At 34.9% G+C, this 22784-nt stretch overlaps 1 protein-coding gene across 1 annotated transcript in view; it reads right to left on the bottom strand.

The window, feature by feature from the left end:
- slc25a21 (solute carrier family 25 member 21) overlaps positions 1–22784 on the bottom strand; it is a 197881-nt gene that overhangs the window by 34862 nt on the left and 140235 nt on the right. The window contains exon 4 of the mRNA XM_056476979.1: positions 12952–13035. Within this exon, the coding sequence (XP_056332954.1) occupies positions 12952–13035 (84 nt within the window). The remainder of the gene's footprint in view (positions 1–12951; positions 13036–22784) is intronic.

Raw genomic sequence — 22784 nt, 5'->3', positions numbered from 1 at the left:
CACATACAGAGAGAGACACACGTGTGTTCAATATCAATATGTGCTAGAACTGAGACGGAGAGATCGGTTTCATTTTCCCTCCGTCCACTGCCAGGTTGTATCAGTCCTCTTATGTGTACGTAAATGAATGTTGCATGATCTACAGTAAAGCTTTAGTAAGGCTGTTAAAGGTAAAAGGGGATTTTAAGTTCACCTTAAAATGAAAAACATTTCTGTTCATTCCAAGTGTCTGTTTGTCTTTCTTTCTTTCTTTCTTTCTTTCTTTCTTTCTTTCTTTCTTTCTTTCTTTCTTTCTTTCTTTCTTTCTTTCTTTCTTTCTTTCTTTCTTTCTTTCTTTCTTTCTTTCTTTCTTTTATGAAACATTGTCATATTTACCATGTTTACCAAGAGTAGGCAGAACAATATCTTTACATTCAACAACAATAAATTGACTTGATGCTTTTTGTAGTTCCCATTGAATGCTTTTTATGGCTATTTGTCTGCCATGTAATGTATTTGACTTGTAATGTATTTGATTAAAAAAATATATATATTTTACAATATGGTTATATAATAACAGTGAACAATATTTTTTTTTGCAGAATTCACTATTTACAGTTTTACAATTATGTTAATTCATTAATTTTTTCATTTATCAATGTGTTTGAGGTCTCCTATGCTCACCAACTTTCCATTTATTTAAGCATCAACACACTAATAGTAATATTGTGAAATGTTTAAGAATGTATGGTAACTGTTATGGTTTATTGTGTATTTTATTTTAAATTTACATTATAAATGTCTTTCACATTTGATCAATTTAATGTCTCCTTGCTGATTAAATGTATTATTTTATAATACAAAAACATATCGACCAATAACTGAAACAAATTATTCAAAGATGATTCCTTGGATTTCCTTTTTTTTTAAGTGGTTGTAAATCATTTACTTGGGCTGAATTTAAACAAACATATTAAGTTCAACATTACTAAATTAATTTATTTGATCAAATTTAACACATATAAATTGTTTGCAACAATTTTACAGACACCATTTTTTCAGTGTGCTTTGAATGTAAACTTTTGAAGAGAATATCTAAATAATTTAAGTATTAAAAGTTGTCATTTGTGTATATGTGTGTGTGTGTGTGTGTGTGTGTGTGTGTGTGTGTGTGTGTGTGTGTGTGTGTGTGTGGTTGTGTGTGGGTATACATTGTTAATGTTAATCCTTTAGTTGTAGTTACAATTAGAGTTGTTAATCCTTCCTTGTTTATTTATTTTAGTTTGAATTAAACAAAATTAAATATTAATAATGAAACATTTTCATGGCAAATAGAAATAATATTTAACATAGCATAACGTGTGTGTGTGCGCGTGTGTGTGCACCTGTGCATGCATGTGCCTGCATGTTTGCGCGCATATATATTGTTGAATTTAAGTTACATTATATCTACATGCCAACTAATTCTCATTAGATTATAAGTAAACTTTTAGGTTGAGGTTAGGGTTAGTGTAAGTTGACATGTTCTTGCAAAGTTTCTTATAGTCAGTTAAATTTCTGTTAAGAAGCAGTATCAACTAAACATTAAGCAGACAGTCTACTAATACTCAAATGGACCATCAAAATAAAGTGTTACCTTTATTTGTAATTTATAAAAAATCTAGTTGTACACTTGTGTAGATTCAAGTTTTCAATGAATGTAGTATTACTGTTATTCAGAATTTGTTCATGTTCTTAGTCTAAACATGCTAATTTATACATGTATGTAAAGATGCACATTAAACATTAAAAATATGTATACATTAATGTTTATAAAATCATATATTTTTACACTCAAAATAATAACACATTTTATGAAAGTGCTGGTTATTTTTAGTTGGTGAAATCTGACCCATTGTTATTAATGTTAACAAACTGGACTGTATTATGGCTTAAGTGTTGCCAAAATACGGACACTGATAGCAGTTTAACTGTGATTAATGTGATTGATGAGCATATCATGTCAGTAATTAGTTGTAGTTCCAATACAATAAATACCTCTGATATATATTATAGAAAGTTTTTGAAACTGATTAAATGTGTTATAACATTACTGCATTGATTTTTATTTTCTAGTGCAAAACAAAATGGTATCATCTTCATTCTCAATTTGAATACTTAAAATTAACATTGTGAGAACTTCAAAGTATGAAAGTAAGTCTTTATAAAAATTTAACCAGAATACATCTTAAAAACTAGGCCAAATTGCATGATAATTTTAAACATCCACTTTTACTGTCATTCCTATACTATCCAATTGTCACACAATATCACCCCACACAATATATCCAATGGCTGACCTTTTCTTTTTGACATTTAACTACAATACCGAACCTACACACACAATTCTAGGTAAATGTTAGCTCTTTACCATACTGCAGAGTTTTTTTTTTTTGTTTTTTTTTTTGTATGAGAGAAAGAAAAGCTCAGGTGTTTCCCTTGCTTGGGCTTGTCCTGACATTCAGATTGACAGAAAGCAAAACAGAGTCAGGTTTCAGCTTCAGAAAAAGTACATGTGCTCTCCAAACAATGTCTGCTTCTCAAAGTGCACATGTCTGCGTTTAGAGTTGGCGTGAACGTGCCGAAGCATTGATCTGACTGGAATCTTAAAACGCAGACACTTATTTTGCTCACCGTTGAGCTGTGAATGTCCGTGAGGACTTATTTAATATTAAACATCAAAGCTAACATTGGACTGTGACATAAATCTAGTTCTTGCAAAAACAAAAAGCGATTAGTTGACTTTACTCAAAAAAAAAAGAGTAAACTAGTTTCCTTGTAATTATTAAGTAAACAAATTATGTGCATAATTATAAAACTTAAGTCAATGCATTCACTAACTTTTTTTTTTAAGTAAAATCAACTTGTTGCTTTTAAGACAACGGCTTTGCTCACTTTTTAAAGAAAAGAAACACATCGCTTTTTACAGTGTACAAAAATGCACTTGGTGCCGTTACAACGTTGAACCCGTTTCACGAGCCAAGCTACGGTGGCATCTAGATAACTTCAAACTTATTTCAGCTCTCTAGGTATAATCAAATGAGCAAAGATATTAGTGATAATGCTGCTGGAAGACAAAGACTGTTTATGTGTTAATTTGCTTATCATACAGACACCAGTTGAAGGTTGCCATGTATGTCTATTTGCAGTTCAAACTCTATAATTTGATAAGTATCCCTTTGGGCTATTTTCTTTGAAGGTATACTGCAACAGTTATGCTTCCTTGACTAATAATTATATAGTAGGCGCTGAAGAATCTCACCCGTTTTGACACAAATGCCAAGAAACGATTTGACGGTCTTAAGCTGTTTAGACATTAAAAACTGAAAAATGTAGTCTATTTGGTTTAGGGCTTTTTGTTTTTCATTTATAAGTGCTTGTTTGTGTGTTTAGACCAGTTTAACCTGTTCAGTACCCTGGAAACAGTGGAGCATGACAACCGAAGCTGAGCTCAGTGAATGATAATGGGGGTGGATTTCCATAGAATTGGCACATGCTGTGCGTGGTACAGTGAGTTAAGGTGTCAAATAGTTGAAAATAGGAGTCAGATCTTTGTCTTAACCCTGCTGTTGTCCTAGAATGATGTATACATTGTTTGCCCTTTGGGTCAAAAATCACCCACTAAATTTAGTTTCAACCCTAAATCTATTTTGCATAAAGAAACAACTTGATCTTTATCACAAACGATGTGAATGTTTAGGTTTTCTGTCATTAGTGTGGAGTTTTTAATGAATGTTCAATCACTCATTTTTGACTAAAGTAAAGGGTATATTTTCTAATGTAAAACATTTTTAGCAAGACAGTATTCCTTTAAAACTGTTAAAACAGCAGATTTTCATTGTGTGTGTGTTGGAGTGTGCATTAGGCATGGGACAGTATAAGATTGTGACGGTATAAAATATCACGGTATCACGGTATTGTGATTAGCGCTCTAAAATATGTTCTTTTTAAATGTCTGGGTAAAAAACAACTTTCCCCCCATTGATCACGGGATATTTTATTTGAAGAAACATTTAAAATATTCTGGTATAGTAGCTTTTAATGTGGAGGATCCTTTTTTGCTGGAGAAACTGTTCCCCCAAAAAATGAAATAAAATAGTCACAAAAAACACAAAAAACTTAGGAAAGGTATAACAGAAAATTCTGGTGGTTTTAAAAGCTTGACTTTTTCAAACCAAAAACCAGTTATCATCCCATGCCTAGTGTCCATGTGTGTGCGCCAGTACTTTTTTATCATCGACTGTAGGCCTGTGTACAGATCCAACACCATCATCAAATTTGCAGATGACACCACAGTGATTGGTCTAATCAGCAACAATGATGAGACTGCCTACAGGGAGGAGATACAGCATCTGGCCACTTGGTGCACCGACAACACTCCTAAACACCAACAAGACCAAGAAGCTCACTGGAGACTTCAGAAAGGGATGAGTAGGCTCACATGATCCCATCCACATCAATGAGATGGCCATTGAGCCTGTCTCATCATTCAAGTTCCTGGGGACCCACATCTCAAATGACCTTTCCTGGACCACCAACACCTCCAGCCTAGTCAAGAAGGTTCACGGGTGCCTATTTTTCTTAAGGCAACTTACCCACTGCACATGAACATTTGTAATCATGTACACACCCACTGTACATATACATTTGTAATTATGTTTATCTATCTGCACACTTCTGATTATTAATAGCATCCTGTACATATATTCATTTATTGTTAATCTCTGTTCATAGCTAATACAACCTGTATATAATGTTGATAGTACATCCATCTGTAAATATCACCATAGCTTTTCTATAACTGCACTTTATAATTTATACCTGTATCCTGCACTTGCTGCTATTGCACTGCTGGTTAGACCTAAACTGCATTTCGATTGCATTGTACTTGTACATGTGTAATGACAATAAAGTTAAATCTAATCTAAAATCTCCTTTTTGTGGTGTGATGATGATTTTCTAGCTTAAAGGACAACCGTTGTGTCCTAATTGTGTACAGCCTTCACTGCACTGCACTTCACTGCACTACACTACACTACACTAAACTGCACTGCACTGCACTACACTGCACTGCACTACACTACACTACACTGCACTACACTACACTACACTACACTACACTACACTACACTACACTACACTACACTAAACAAAACTAAACTAAACTAAACTAAACTAAACTAAACTAAACTAAACTAAACTGCACTACACTACACTAAACTAAACTACACTGTACTACACTACACTACACTACACTACACTACCCTACACTAAACTAAATTACACTGTACTACACTACACTACACTACACTACACTACACTAAACTACACTGTACTACACTACACTACACTACACTACACTACACTAAACTACACTGTACTACACTACACTACACTACACTACACTACACTAAACTACACTGTACTACACTACACTACACTACACTACACTACACTAAACTACACTGTACTACACTACACTACACTACACTACACTAAACTACACTAAACTACACTACACTACACTACACTACACTACACTACACTAAACTACACTGTACTACACTACACTACACTACACTAAACTACACTGTACTACACTACACTACACTACACTACACTAAACTACACTGTACTACACTACACTACACTACACTACACTAAACTACACTGTACTACACTACACTACACTACACTAAACTGCACTGCACTGCACTACACTGCACTGCACTGAACAAAACAAAACAAAACAAAACAAAACAAAACAAAACAAAACAAAACAAAACAAAACAAAACAAAACAAAACAAAACAAAACTGCACTACACTACACTACACTAAACTAAACTACACTGTACTACACTACACTACACTACACTACACTAAACTACACTGTACTACACTACACTACACTACACTACACTAAACTACACTGTACTACACTACACTACACTACACTAAACTGCACTGCACTGCACTACACTGCACTGCACTGAACAAAACAAAACAAAACAAAACAAAACAAAACAAAACAAAACAAAACAAAACAAAACAAAACAAAACAAAACAAAACAAAACAAAACAAAACAAAACAAAACTGCACTACACTACACTACACTAAACTAAACTACACTGTACTACACTACACTACACTACACTACACTAAACTACACTGTACTACACTACACTACACTACACTGCACTACTCTGCTCTGCACTGCACTGCACTACACTAAACTGCACTGCACTGCACTGCACTGCACTACACTAAACTGCACTGCACTGCACTACACTACACTGCACTGCACTGCACTACACTACACTGCACTACACTACACTACACTACACTGCACTGCACTACACTACACAACACTGCACTACACTACACTACACTACACTGCACTACACTTCACAACACTGCACTACACTACACTACACTACACTGCACTGCACTACACTGCACTGCACTGCACTACACTACACTACACTACACTACACTACACTACACTACACTACACTGCACTGCACTACACTGCACTGCACTACACTGCACTACACTACACTACACTACACTGCACTGCACTGCACTACACTACACTACACTAAACTGCACTACACTACACTACACTACACTGCACTGCACTACACTGCACTGCACTACACTGCACTGCACTACACTGCACTACACTACACTACACTACACTAAATAAAGTTAAATAAAATTACAAGTTTAAAGTTTAATTAAATAAAATTTAATTACAGTTTCCAAGTACTGGGTTGCAGCTAGTGTAAAACCGTAAGATCCGCTGTGTAAAACATATGCTGGATAAGCGACCCCTGATTAATAAAGGGACTAAAAAAGACGAAGAAAAATGAATAAATGAATGGATAAATTAAATTAAATTATCTAAACATTTTGTTGTATATAAAAAACGTGTTTCAGTATAAAATTACCCCAAACCTTTGAACAATAGTGTAAACTTGTCTACTTGTATTTGTCCACTTACCTGAAGCTCAACCAAGCAAGATAAAGCTCAACAAACAGAACAAACTATGAACTAATTATGCACAATCAAACCATTTGTACAGTTGGAGTCAGAATTATTAGCCCTCCTGAATTATTAGGCCACCTGTTTATTTTTTCCCCAATTTCTGTTTAACGGAGAGATTTTTTTTCAACACATTTCTAAATATAATAGTTTTAATAACTCATCTCTAATAACTGATTTATTTTATCTTTGCCATGATGACAGTAAACAATATTTGACTAGATATTTTTCAAGACACTTCTATACAGCTTAAAGTGACATTTAAAGGCTTAACTAGGTTAATTAGGTTAACTAGGCAGGTTAGGGTAATTAGGCAAGTTATTGTATAACGATGGTTTGTTCTGTCGACTATCGAAAAAAATAGCTTAAAGGGGCTTATAAATTTGTCCATAAAATGGATTTTAAAAAATTTAAAACTGCTTTTATTCTAGCTGAAATAAACCAAAAATTTCTCCAGAAGAAAAAATATTATCAGACATACTGTGAAAATTTCCTTGCTCTGTTAAACATAATTTAGCAAACATTTAAAAAAGAAAAAAATAATTCAAAGGGGGCTAATAATTCTGACTTGAACTGAATGTGCAATTCAGTACTTTCTTTCTATGACGATCCACACACACTACATCTTGACGCAAGTAACAATACTTTGCATTTCAATACTTTGGTCTTGGAGCCACAGATGGATCTCCAGTTTTGAACTAATTGGTGTGTGGAAGCCGAAGAGCTCGGGTTTCTACCGCACAGAGGGGCGAGCCGAAGCAAAATATGGACTGAGAGCGAAAGTGCAATCCTGGCCCATACAGCAAGAGCGTGTTTATTTTCAATAATAATTCCACAACAGTAACTCCCGCCACCATTTGTGTAAATTAAAACTAAGTGGTTCAGCCTGGGGCAGATCTTGCTACCGGCTACTGTGTGGTGATTCCAGCCACAGCACAAACACACGGAGGGTGATAATTGGTTAAGAAGAAAAGAAGCGCCATAATCTGCAGGGAAGGCCTGTGGGATGCAGCCGATGACAGCTTGTGGAGAGAGAAAGCACCATGGAGAAACTACTAAAGGAACCAGAGTCCTTCACTGCAAGAACTACTTATTAAGAGTTACATACTTATTTCTAGACAAATAAAATTGTATTGATCTTGTTTTAAGAATAAAATACTATGCAAGGTCAGATTGTGTAAGATTATTATGATTGTTTTAAGATTGTTTGCCTTTTTTCTTGGTTAATGACGTATTGTACATGTAAATTTAGCTTAATTACAATTAGAGACATAATTTAAGACCAGCCTTGTATTTTTAAGATTTTATTTTACTGTAATACTTGTTTAAGTTTACCCCAAAAGGCTCAATAATCACAACTATTCTTATTTTAGCTGTAGTAACTTATTTTAAAGTGAGAGTTCACCCCTAAATAAAAATGTTGTCATAATGTAAACACCGTTTACTTGTTTCAGATCTTTATGAGTGTCTTTCTTCTGTTGAATACAAAGTAAGATATTTTGAAGAATGCTGAAAACCAGTAACAATTGAATTCCATATTATTTGTTTTTCCTACTATGGAAGTCAATGATTACAGGTTTTCAGCATTCTTCAAAATATCTTCCTTTGTGTTCAACAAAAGAAACAACTTTGGAACCACTTGGGGTGAGTAAATACTGAGTAAAATTTCATTTTGGGCAAATGATCTGTTTAAGTTTGCCTATTAAGTCCCTTTTTTGAACATTTAAAGGAACATACTGTACATTCATAGAACATTTCTGTTTGGAAAATGGTTGTCTAGCAGCCATAAATCTAAAATAATACACTTTAAGAATTGTGATATTATTTGATCGTTTGATTTGATAATTAGTAATATATGTTATTGTATAAAATATATATGTTATTTTATTGTTATATCCACTGTATATTGGAATGCACTCAAAGAAAATTAAATCCAAAATTTAAATGGAATAAGTTAAAATCATGTTAAAGATATGAAAAGTTAAGAATAAAATAAATAAATAAAAATGTTGTCATGATTTACTCATCCTTTACTTGTTTCAGACCTTTATGAGTGTCTTTCTTCTGTTGAATACAAAATAAGATGTTTTGAAGAATGCTAAAAACCTGTTACCGTCAAGTTCCAAAGTGTTTGTCTCAATGGTTACAGGTTTTCAGCATTCTTCAAAATATCTTCCTTTGTGTTCAACAAAAGAAAGAAACTTTGGAACCACTTGGGGGTGAGTAAATACTGAGTAAAATTTCATTTTGGGTAATTGATCTATTTAAGTTTGCGTATTAAGTCCCTTTCTTGGACATTTACAGGAACATACTGTACATTCATAGAACATTTCTGTTTGGAAAATGTTTGTCTAGCAGCCATAAATCTAAAATAATTCACTATAAGAATTTTGTTAATTTGATAATTAGTAAAATAAATTTAATATATTTTATTTTCAACTTATACAAATATTATGTGTTACTGTATAAAATATATATATGTTATGTTACTGTTATATCCACTGTATATTGGAATGCACTAAAAGAAAATTAAATCCCAAATTTAAATGGAATAAATTTAAATCATGTTAAAGTTATAAAAAGTTAAGAATAAAATAAATAAAAATATTGTCATAATGTAAACACCCTTTACTTGTTTTTTAGATTCAATTTCAATTTATTGTCATCACACATGTACAAGTACAAGGCAACGAAATGCAGGGAAATTTCAGACCTTTATGAGTTTCTTTCTTCTGTTGAATACAAAATAAGATAGTTTGAAGAATGCTGAAAACCAGTAACCATCATGTTTGTTTTTCCTACTATGAAAGTAAATGGTTACAGGTTTTCAGCATTCTTCAAAATATCTTCCTTTGAAAAAGAAAGAAAGAAACTTTGGAACCACTTGGGGGTGAGTAAATACTGATTTCATTTCAAAATTTCATTTTGGGTAAATGTTTGCACATTAAGTACCTTTTTTGAACATTTACAGGAACATACTGTACATTCATAGAACATTTAAGTTTAAAAAGAGGTTGTTTAGCAGCTATAAACTTAAAATAATTCACTTTAAGAATTTTGTTAATTTGACAATTAGTAAAAGAAAAATATTAAGGAAAAATATATTTTTATTTAATTTTATTATATCCACTGAGTATTGGAATGCACTCAAATAAAATAAAAAATCCAAAATTTAAATGCAGTAAATTAAAATCCTGTCAATGATATAAAAAGTTAGGAATAAAAATAAATAAAAATGTTTTTATAATTTACTCATCCTTCTTTCCAAACATTATGAGTTTCTTTCTTCTGTTGAATACAAAATAATTGAATTATGTTTGTTTTTCCTACTATGGAAGTCAATGGTTATAGGTTTTCAGCATTCTTCAATATATCTTCCTTTGTGTTTAACAAAATAAAGAAATTGAGGGCCACTTAGCGGTGAGTAAATACTGAGTGTTTATTTTTTTTAAAAGTTTGCTCATTAAAAATGCTCACTTATACTTGTTCTTTATATTTTGAGAAGCATCAAGTAATAATTTTGCATTGCAACTACTGTCAAGTCTTAATCTGAATAAAAATTGTGGACCATATTTGTACAATAATCTTCTTTTATGTCTAAATGCTTTGGCTCATTTTAAGACAGAATGGAAATTCATGAATTAAGAGAAATTTTTCTGTTCAGTAACTCTAGTTTTTAGACCTTTCATGCAAAATAAGAAAAGCATCCAGTTTAAAATGTAATTAACAAGCCGGTTTTAAGACAGACTAAATACACTGCTTGCAATAAATACTTATTTAAGTAATATTTGCCTTTACTAAACTAAAGCCTAGGTAGGTTTTCTTATTTCAAGAAATCTGACCAAGTATAATTATCTTACAGCACTGGCAGATAAACTGACTTGTTTCTAGTCTATATCTATTTAAATCATTCATTTATTTCTTATATTCAGACTGTATTTATTTATTTTTTTTGCAGTGTAGTGTGAGTGTAACCCGGGGCCACAGGCGAGTATATTCACACCTTGCTGCGGATCGGCTTTAGATCCACTGTAAACCTGTCATCAAACAGAGCTTTCTTTCAAGTCTGCACCCTGTCTAGGATCTGACACGTGCCTCATGTTGTGTGTCGGAGGGAGGCGAGTGAAACTGAAAGGAAAGCTAATCAGTGAGGGATAGAAAGAAAATGAGGAGGAATAAATCTCTGCCTTGAGCACATTATTTCACATGTGTGATTTCCTATGAGCAGTTAGCATGATGCATGTTGAGCAAGCCGCTGGCTAATACATAATATAAGCCTTTGACTTCATTGACAAACTGCATATTCCAGTGAAGGTGGGTTTCAAGTGTTTTTGTACACAGGGTTTATTATTTTGCAAAGCTCCCAATATAGCCTGTCACCAGGTGTGTTATTACCATGCATACAGCAGAGTTGTGTGCCTAGTTTACACAAAATAGATACTCAAAATAGTAAACAACATGTATTGAAAGAAACATCACAAACCATAAGTGACATTTACACTTGCAGGATTACTATTATATTAAAAATGTAAGTTAAGTTATAAATAAAGTTACAATTTAAAATAAAAGCTTTAAAAACAATACTCAATTGTACATTACTTAAAGCAGTTTTTAAAACTACTTTGGTCATTTTTTTTTTCACCTTAAATGCCAAACAAGGCAGGACTGGTGGGACATTTATGAAGTCATTGGCATCAAAACGTGACATTTCAAAGATATGGAAATGCAATCAAGGGCGTAGAATTGGCATGGACGTAGGGGACACGTCCCCACCAATATCCAGCAATTACTGAAATGTCCCTACCAATAATTCAATCGACTTCAAAATAAAAGAATGCTCCGTTAACACTTAGTAACCTACTAGTTCACAAAGGGTTAAAATCAAGTTTGCTATGAGTTAAATATAATGCTATTAAACAAGGCTGTGCAGTTATTGTGCAGTTTTCGATTATGGCCTCCATGATTATGAAAAACAATAATCGATCACCCACATCTCTAAATTTCTCTATATTCATACCTCCCCAAATCCAGATAGCAGTATAAAAATAATGTAAATTGACTTTTGCAACATGGAATGTGATTCATTAATTGTTATTTGTATTATCACATGTAAGTGTTTACTTTATATTATTATTAAGTACTTTTAAAAGCGCAATGCATGTACTCTAGGGATGTACTGTACGTCCCCACCAATGTCAAGAGTGAATCTACTCCCTTGAATGCAATACAAAACAACACAAAACAATACAGACAGAGAGAGAAATATAATCGCACTTTATTTTTTTTTATAGTACTTGCTTATTTTTCTTATTTAAAGGAATTCTTTCTTCTGTTGAACATGAAAGAAGAATGCTGGTGAAAATACAGTGACTTCCATAGTTTTTTTGTTGGCGTTGTTCTTACATTCCTCAGACTATCTTGTTTTGTGTTCAACAGAAGAAAGAAAATAATAGTTTAGATTAACTTAAATGTGAGTAAATGATGAGGAAATGTTCATTTTGGGTGGACTATCCCTTTTTAGAAAATACTGGGTTAAGTAAGGTTTATGGATATTATTTGGTTTTTACCCAGTATATGTATTAACTATGATAAGCACACTCTCAGAAATAAAGGTACACAAGCTGTCACTGGGGTGGTACCTTTTCAAAAGGTACACATTTGTACTTAAAGGGTCCATGTTGGTACCTCAAACATATATATTAGTACCTGAAATTATTTGAATTGTACTATTTAAGTACCAATATGTACCCTTGAGCTATTAATATGGACCTTTTAGGTACAAATTTGTACCTTTTGAAAAGGTACTACGCCAGTGACAACTTGCGTACCCTTATTTCTGAGAGTGTATGCAGTGTGTACATTGTAAATAAAGAGCTACCAACTTACCCTTCAGTGCGAAATATAGTTTTGAAACAGTCTCCAAGGCCTTTATAGCTATTTGGGTCACTCTTCCCTCGTTGTATTTGAAACCTGAAAGATAAAATGGTCAACTCGTCAACCACAAAATTGGATTTGGACAAAAAATATACACACATTTAATAAGAAATTAATATAATTTTTTTATGGATGGCATGTTATTGATTTATAACAAGAGTCTTCGAAATAAATAAGATAACCATAAACAGACATGATCTTTGTAAACCAGAAATCATAATTCATGCGTACTAGCTACACATCACATTTGAGAAAAGAGCCAAATCGCTGTGGAAAATAATGTCCAGATAAAATAACAATGATTAAAAATTCATTAATTCAGGAAAACATCACTTCCGCACACATTATTTTCAGCATTCCTCTGCTTAGATGACTGAGGGATCATAGAGCATGACCACCATATGCTATCAATTATCTGTGTGCAGAAAAAGTGGGACACTGGTTAATCTGCGCAAAGTGTCGACACAAGTCCAGACTCCTGCTTTCACCTTCTGTTCTTTCCGAAGCAGCACAGACTTTCTCGGTCCCTTTAGCACAGCGGAGAACTCAAACATTTACTTAACCCATCCTTACCAATTAGCTTTGCTTCTCCAATAGCCATAGGCCTTGTAGCTGCTAACTTTGTCGCCTACATGCTAGTAACCTCCTAGTAACAGTTCTGAGGTTCTGTGTAAATGTTTTAATATGATACAAACGGTCAAGATGTGTTTTTGTAGCAACAAGCATGCTAGTAACTCCCTAATAAAGAGCAAACTGAACCATGTAAATGTTTAACATGGTACTTGCGCTGAGCGTGAGTTTGGGGAAAAGGATTTACTGCTTTACCGCCGCCCCCCAACACCACCACCATGGTTCATGAAATATAGATATTTTAGCACAAAGAAATGAACAAAAGCAACATTAGGACCTTTGGTACTTTGACACCACATGGTATGAACAGTTTACAGGCCGACATGCTATGACAATTTACAGCGGTTTAGGCTGGGTATCTTTTGGGCACTAGTAACGATAAAAAAATCAACCTTTGCCCTAAAAGTGTAAAAAGATGTACTCAGACCAAACTGAGTAGAAGACACAGAAAGAGAAAGATTCTCCTCATATGGCTTTGACTGCCAGGTCAAGAGGTCAGCAGTAAGTCATCCAGGCGGGTGCCTGATGGGGCCATAAAAGTGCCCTGGTTCCATTGGATGAGGGGGTTTACCGAGGTGAGCAGCCTTTCATATCGGCAACAGATTAACATCTTAGAGGGGTGTCCCCAGCATCCAATTTTGTAGATTCCCAAATAGCTTGTAACTCGTGCCTAAGAACCAGTTAAAAAAGCATCATAAACGAACGTCCAACACCATATTAAAGAGAAAGAAGAAAAGAGGGACCCTGAAACAGCAGGCAGTCAAGTGAGTGGGAATGTAGGGATGGGGCATGCAAAAGGATGGGGCACCGAACCAAAAGATTTAAGACCAGTGAAGCTTGTAAACATTCAAATCGAACATAATTAAAGGCACATGAGAGGAAGGTCAAGGGATGAAGATAGCCTTGTCCTACAGATGCCCAAGTTTCCATTTTTGGGATGGCCCAACCCATGTGAGCCCAGAGGTGGCAGGGCCACGGTTCACGTTCAGCCGCCTGACTCCACTGATGACCTTGGGGTCACCTCATTTCCTCATGCCCCTTGCCTACCCTGCCATAAAAGCCCTGGACCAAACATCATGGCCCGGGGAGTGGAAGATAATAGGGAAGATTTGGCAGTAGAAGATGCCTCGGGACTCTCAGAAAGTGTCATCAGGTTTCCACTGCTGAATGCAAAATGAGCTGTAGATACTGTGTACATTTTTGTCTTCGCATGAATCCTCTACCCAGAAGAATGGAGGTATTTGCAAATTTGAAGACAGAAACTGACAGTTCATAGACTCCAAAAGAAGAGTTGATGGCTGATTCAATCGACATTGCAGTCAAGCTCCTGGTTGTAAAGTCAACAAACAGAGGAACTGTGAAAAGCCCAGGGGCTTTGTTAAAGATCCAGCTCTCAGAACCCCTCTCAAAGCAAACCCAGAAAGAAAAGATATACTTGCAGGTGATGATATCTGTGAGTTCATCAAAAACCTTCAATGACCTCCTGTACTCTTTTTATAGGACCAGAGCGTCATCATGGATAGCCAAGGTGAAGGTGAAGGTAAGGCCAACATGGAGCCTCTGTAGTTGAAATAAGCACCAGGGGTAAATAACCCAACCATCTCCACCTGACCCCAAACTCCCTGTAAAATGCGAACTTTGAGCACTCTGACAGGAAAGAAAATGAGAGAATAAAGAGCAGGAGAACACCTTCTCTTTGTATTTTTATAGATAGGAATGAAGTGTTTTAGGTCCCGGCAGAGCACTAGGGCCTTGTCCCTTTTCAGACCCTGTATGTAATGGGGCAACACTGGGTCCGACAGGGGGGGCTGTGACCTGCTGGAAGACAAGCTTGATAGGTTGAGGCCTAATAATGATGGTGTTAAAAAAAGCCCTTTGGGAAGGGCGGGAGGTTACTGGGTTGATCAAAAGACTTGAGTTGATGGGTTTGCCTTTAAAGGGGCAGGCTAAACTTTTAAAAAGGTCTCTTAAATTTGCCTTGTTAAATAAAGGGGTATTCCCCCAAAGAATAGAGCGTGGAGCGGGAACTGCATTATTTCATTTATGAACATCAATCATAATCAACAAGGTCTCATGAATGGAAAACCATCCAGCAAATGTGCCATTTATAACTTTAGCAGGAATTACTTGTTGTTACTATAGCTGTCACAGGCAAATGTATCAATGGTTGGCATTTAATATTGGCAGTCTATGTTTCAAGTCTGGTACCATGATAACCAAATATTGTGTGGTATGCATAATAAAAAAAACTGCTGGCAAATGATTACATATTCAATTTTATTGTAATTTTTTGCAATATATTTGCCTCAATCGCTACGTCCATTAACCATTTCTCAACTAAATTAAGATGTTTACCAGTGTTTTTTGGGGAGGATATTCATTGATTTCAATTATTCATTAGCCATCTTAATATGTTTTCCATTTGCTGCCTCTGAACCAACACTTTCATCAAGAGCTGAAATGAAAGTAAAATTAGAAAAAGCGAAAGAAGCACGTGAGTGAGGTTTCTTTTACACACAATCAGCGGCGCATAAGAGAATCCAGAAGGCAGCATTAAAAGGAAATCTATTTTTTACAGCCAGACAGTTAATTTTAATGAGCAGGATCATAAAGATGGCAGACGTCCATTGCATTGGTACACTGAGGTTAAACCTCTCTAACCTAAATGCTCCAATATGGCAGATGCCGACATCCAATCAAACTTAGAGCAGCGAGGACCAATCGACTGTCTGTGATCATGATACTCATGAATAGCAAAATTATGTTGTGCAACTACATTAATTGAACTGAACACAAGCAAAATACCATTGATACTTGAACAGCGTTGTGAAAATAGACATAAAACCAATGAAATGCAATGCTTCTGGAAACCACAGGGAAATGTAAAAGCATCTTGATTCACAGCAGACATACATAGCTGCTGTCCTCTGTTCTTCTGGCTTTGCAGGTTAATACCGCTGGGCCTGTGGCTGGAGGTGGCCTATAAAGCTGAGCCTTTGGAGGGAAGGAGATAAAGCCGAAGATGGAAGATGGGGCAAAAGGGAAGTGATAAAGTCATGGCGCTTGTGACACCACATGCTTCTAGGTCTTGGTCTGGGTTAGGACAGCTTGGGTTTCAGTGGCACCACAGGCCAACAGGACCCACTGAGAATAAGGTAATGAAGCAGTCCAGGATGGGGGGATGACAAGGAATGACGTCCTTAAGATGGCCAGTTAGACATCCAACAAAATGCTCTCCTCTCACAGCCACTCTGATTTGTATAGATAGGATAGTATAGTGCCCCAGTTTGCCAAACTCTGGCTGACCTCTTGTGTAAACTTAACTTAGACATCTCCAAGCACAAACAAGTGATGATTATGTATAAGCAAATCAACAAATGTGCTGTACTAACATGCAAGTTTCAGATTCAGCTCAACCCAACTGGACACCTTTCTAATGAGGCTTTTCCATAAAACGCATTCTTGCAACAAAATTGGTTTATAAAAGTTGAGAGTATTTCTGGTCGATACACCTCATAAAGAGATTTTTTTTTACCCCAATGTTAAAATTTGTGGCCCCACTTTTCATTAAATGGTCTTAACTATGTACTTAGATTTAAATGAATTATTTGGTAGAATGCACTTATTGTGTACATACTGTACCTTGTACTTCTATTTTATAAATTATCTTTGTGCAATTATATTTGTAGTATAATTCGTTTCTGTAAGAGCATTTATAATTACACTGTTGACCCATACCTTCACCCTAACCCACCCTTAAACCTATCCATATCACCAAACCTGTTCCTAACATTTCCAGCATCTCACTTTAATATGTGTTGTACAATCAAATATGAAGACAGTAAGTAAATAGTACTTATTGTGTGTTATTGTAAGTACCTACAGTATGACGGTTTAATATAAAGTGGGACCAAATGTGCAATGAATTTATTTAGATGTAGGTGAATTTTTTTGGTATAAAATTAAAGATGTTTAAGCTGAAATGGTGGTCCTTTCATAAAATAAGTCAAGTGAACATTTTAAGAGCTATATATATATATATATATATATATATATATATATATATATATATATATATATATATATATATATATATATATATATATATATATATTAGCCCCTTTGAGCTATACTTTTTTCTGATTGTCTACAGAACAAACCATCGTTATACAATAACTTGCCAAATTACCCTAACCTGCCTAGTTAACCAAATTAACCTAGTTAAGCCTTTAAATGTCACTTTAAGCTGTATAGAAGTGTCTTGAAAAATATCTAGTATTGTTTACTGTCATCATGGCAAAGATAAAATAAATCAGTTATTAGAGATGAGTTATTAAAACTATTATGTTTAGAAATGTGTTGAAAAAATCTTATTTCCGTTAAACAGAAATTGGGGAAAAAATAAACAGGGGAGCTAATAATTCAGAGGGGCTAATAATTCTGACTTTAACTGTATTTATTTTTACATAGAGTAGAGGTGCAGTACGGCTGTAGGCACTGGTGGGAGGTATACAGCACCAGTGTATACAGCACCAGTGACGATATACAACCAATGACGATATACAGCTATATCGCACTGCTACCAGTGTATTGCATTTATACAGTTCGACAGCATAATCGTGTGTATAAAAAAGAAAATCAAACACGGAGAGTCTAAAAATGCTTTTGTATGAGGAACTAATTTCTTGCCATCAGTCTAGAGATTTCCCAGTATTTCTTCATTGCAATCAGTATATCACAATAATTAACTCAGGGTTATACAAAGAGTGGCCAAGCCAAAATGAATACATTCCTAATATGTGAGTCCCATCTCACACTCAATGCACTATAATTACTATGGTATAAATACAGCACTACAACATACAAAACAGAGAGATCGACTTAAGAGTGTAACTCATCATCATTTTTTAAAGATTTAATCAGCTGTAGTTTGAAAAAACATCAGTCTTTTCTCCTCTAAGGGCTTATTATGTGGTCTATGTCGTCATCTTGTGGATGGACAACATTAACTGTCTTTGCTCTGCTCAATGACAGGCAGATGGATGCCAACACTCTGTATCTCAGAAATTGTAAATATTTAAAATAGGCACTATCCTTATAAATAAACTGCATAGGTGCAAACTAAACAACTACATTCTTGCATTCTGTTGTCCAACAGCTGCAATATTTGTCAAACTGTAGTGAGTTTATTGATCTGCTGTCACTCTATGTGGGCAGAGGATTACAGATGGGTTAAGAGGCTGTACGAGTTCTGATATTGCAGAATATTCCACGGCTATCAGCCAATCAGATTCGAGAACTAGACAGAACTGTTGTGTGTATATATATATATATATATATATATAAATTCAGATGCAAAACCCTCTAAAATCCATCAGACCTCTTTTCTTGTAAATGAGCATTTTCTATCAGGCTCCTATAATCAAGTTCAGAAGTTTCATTTTATATGTAATGATAAGGTTATTATATAGTAAATAAAATACCTTTTTTTCAAAAATGTCACTTTAGACAATTTGTTGGTTTTTAACAAGGTAGATTTTCTTTTGCGTCAAAACCAGCTAAATCCACTTCTGTTTTTTTTTTGCAAAAACCTCTAAATCCACCTATTGGCACAAGACAGTTGAAAATCACTAAAGATGCAATTACTAACATAAAACACCTAAAATTAAAAATATATAATTCTGTCAAGTAAGTGGCAGTTCATTCCGCTGTGGTAACCCCTGATCAACCAGGGACAAAGCGGAAGGAAAATGAATGAATGAAATCTGTGAAGTGCATTAATCAATAACATTAAAACTGACATTAATTCAATCTTAACAATCTGTTGTCATTTCTGATATTTGGGATTTAGATTTAATGAAAGTAGATCAATGTAAACATTGTAAACATGGTAAACTATGCTTGGTAGATTCAAATGATGTAGTGTAAAACATTATGAAACATCAATATCTGTGCATTGTCCATTAATATAAAAAAGCTTAGCAGACGTATAGGTATTATGAAGTAATAAAGATAATGTATAGTTTTATACATAATATTTATCTTTTAAATATAGCTTAAATTAGCAAATAAAACACAAGGTAGGACTACTGGGCAAAAGGGGGATGGCTCTCAATTTTAGAAGCTGTCATTCATTAATTCTCATCATACTTAAAGTCTCGATCTCTTGTTTATCCTCATAGCATGGGATAGAAGAACGCATCTTAACTCTGTCTTTTGTGAAATGCCGTTGCTGTTTAATGCATAGTAAATCGGACTCATTCAAAATAGTGTTGCTGCGCAAAAAAAAAAAAAATGCATGCTACACTTTCGACCGTATATTGTTTTCTTTTTCTTATAATGCACTGAGTTTTGGGGTAAGGCACATTTTCATTTGTCATTCACTGACAGTCGGACAGGCTCATCCTGTTCATCAAACTCTGTCTTTTAAAATCTGATACATTGATAACATGATTCGATTCGCGCCTTCTGATTGGCGGCTTTTGCCAACAAACTGTTATTTCTAAATGTGCTGACATTGTGATTTGGATGATTAGAAGCAAATCTATTTGTTGAGGGTGTTCTACGTGCCTAAAGCATTCACTCAATGTCATTATCTCATTTTTGGTGGAAATGGCGTTTAGTGGCTTTTGCATCTGAACTCTTCATACATACACCCCCCCCCACCCCACCCCCCAAAAAAAAAAACTAAACAAAAAAACTACATTTTACTTACCATCAAGTGGTTTCAAATTTTTATTGAACACAAAGGAGGGTATTTTGAAGAATGTTGGAAGCTGATAGTCAGTCGATAGTCAGGAATTCTATAGATGTTGAAGGATACTGAACATTCTTCAAAAAATCTTCTTTTGTGTTAAACAGAGGAAAAAACACGTTTGTAACAAGTGAAGGATGAATAAATTATGACAGAATTATAATTTATTTCGGTGAACTAAGATGCTTTGAGATATATAAAATGATAACCTTATAATTATATCAATTATTACTAATCCACTGCCTCAGAAAATGATAATTTTTTTCTTAAAATTTTGCTTAAAAGTGCAATAGAGTTTTCTTTTATATATTATAATTGAACTGTTAATGTTTATACACTTTTTGCTTAGTCATAGCAAACTATTTAACTAGAGAATAAGCATTGAAACCCATTAGTTGCAATGATAGAGACTGCAGGTTTATTCTTTCAGCTCCTCTAAGCAAACATTGCTGCACTGGAAATATATGATTGGAAGACTCTAAATAATCTCTCTCAGTCCAGCTTAGTTATGGCTGCTTTGAAGTAAGGAAATAGCTGACTGAGACTCCTCAGACAGGAGACTGGCAGCTATTACAAAGACGGTCAGGACAGTGCAGAACATGCTCATCAATACTGAATTCACTGCTTTTTCGGCAACAGAAACCTGAGTCTTTGAATTACAACTCTCCATTTGCGCCTCTCACCCCCTGCCTGCTAGGAACGCGACCGCTGCAAAACAAAACCCTGAAGGAGTGGGTCACAGATGCTGTGAGGCGTCTGACAGACATCGGAGACAAATGAGTTTTCATCAAGCACTTTACTGCTTCTCTAAAACGGGTCATTTCAGCACACTGGGACATTTTTGCTTTATTCAGTAAGTTTGTAACTTAATGCATTTGGGTGTTTGTGACAACTCCTTCCAGCAGACTTGTTTAATACCAGGTCATAATGTGCAATGGCAGTCACATCAGCGGGAAGTCACACCTCTGGTACTTGGTCCATAAGCACAGTAGTTGTTCATTTTCTGAAGGAAATGCAAGTGGAGCTTGGCTTTTGGTCTCTAAGACATGCTAAAAACCTAGAAATCAGATGCAGTTTTGTCCACACTAAGTGGACAAGAGGTAAAATTATAGAAGTAAATGTGGAATGAAGCTTTTTGCATGTTTCAATAGAGTCTTGCAGCTATTGGAGCAAAATATGTTGTCCTGTTGCCTCTTTTTGCATTCATATGTAGTGTGTGCACTGTGGGACATATAAGTGTGTGCACTTATATTAAAATTATTTGAAATCAGACCAAAAAAAAAAAAAAAAACACCACATAGACCTACACACAGCATCCTGCCTTTACAGAAATCAGGAAAGGAGCAAAAAAAACAAAAAAAAAACAGATTAAAACAGTAAGTGTATGGCATAGTCAAGCTTTTAAACTTCACCCAAAAATGAATGCTCTGTCATTATTTATTCAGCCTCATGCCATTGCAAACTTGTGTGACCCTATTTAATCTGTGGACACAAAAATACAAAACACAAAATGCCAAAAACTACTGACAGTTCATTGAACTGATTTTGGTTGAACAGGAGTAAAAAGCAGTTGAGTTGGATGAACTAAATCAGCCGATTCGAAAGTTATCACTCGATTGAATGAGCGTTTTCAGTGGTTATCAGCTGATATACACTATATATGGGGCAGTAGAGGCCTTCTGCACCTACTGGTAGGCTCTAAAGACTGTTATCATTCATCCACATGGTTAATCAGCTATAGATCCCATACTGCTGCGACTAGAAGTTAATGAGAATTATTTATATCATTTATTCTACCCCTTCCCCAACCCTAAACCCAAACGTCACAGTGATGTAAAAACAGATCTGGATCTGGAGTCTTCTCTATTATTATAGCTGATTAACTATGTGGATGGATGATAACAGCCTTTTGAGCCTACTAGTAGGTGCAGAAGGCCCCTGCTGGCCCATATTTATGAGCTGATAACCACTGATAACTCCAAATCAATCGAGTGATAACATTTGAAGTGGGTGATCTAAATTGGCCAGTGTATGAGTGTGTGTGTGAATGAGAGTTTCCCAGAGGGTGTTTCTCAGCATGGTGACCTGTGATGAATCGGGGACTAAGCTAAAGGAAAATGAATGCATAAATGTTTAGAGATAAGAAATACTCATCACAATTTGAGAACTATTTTAGATTCCTCCCTAACATCGTTGTTAATCTAGCACCTGGTTGCAAGTTGCTTAATTTTCTTTCAAAATGGTTAGCCATTCTAAAGTAACTGAAACCCTTGATGATACATGGGCAATTTTTAAAGCAGTCCTCACTTTTGAAATAAACTGTTGGCGTGGAAGCAGTTTTACACCGACACTGTTTACAGTGGAAGTGGGCAGCTGCTGACCTTATAGGGTTGTTGTGGCA

Source organism: Danio aesculapii, chromosome 17 (assembly GCF_903798145.1).
Source record: "Danio aesculapii chromosome 17, fDanAes4.1, whole genome shotgun sequence".
NCBI classification, from domain to species: Eukaryota; Metazoa; Chordata; class Actinopteri; order Cypriniformes; family Danionidae; genus Danio; species Danio aesculapii.
The sequence above is the reverse complement of the archived record's forward strand: the minus strand, read 5'-3'. Positions and strand labels throughout refer to the sequence as shown.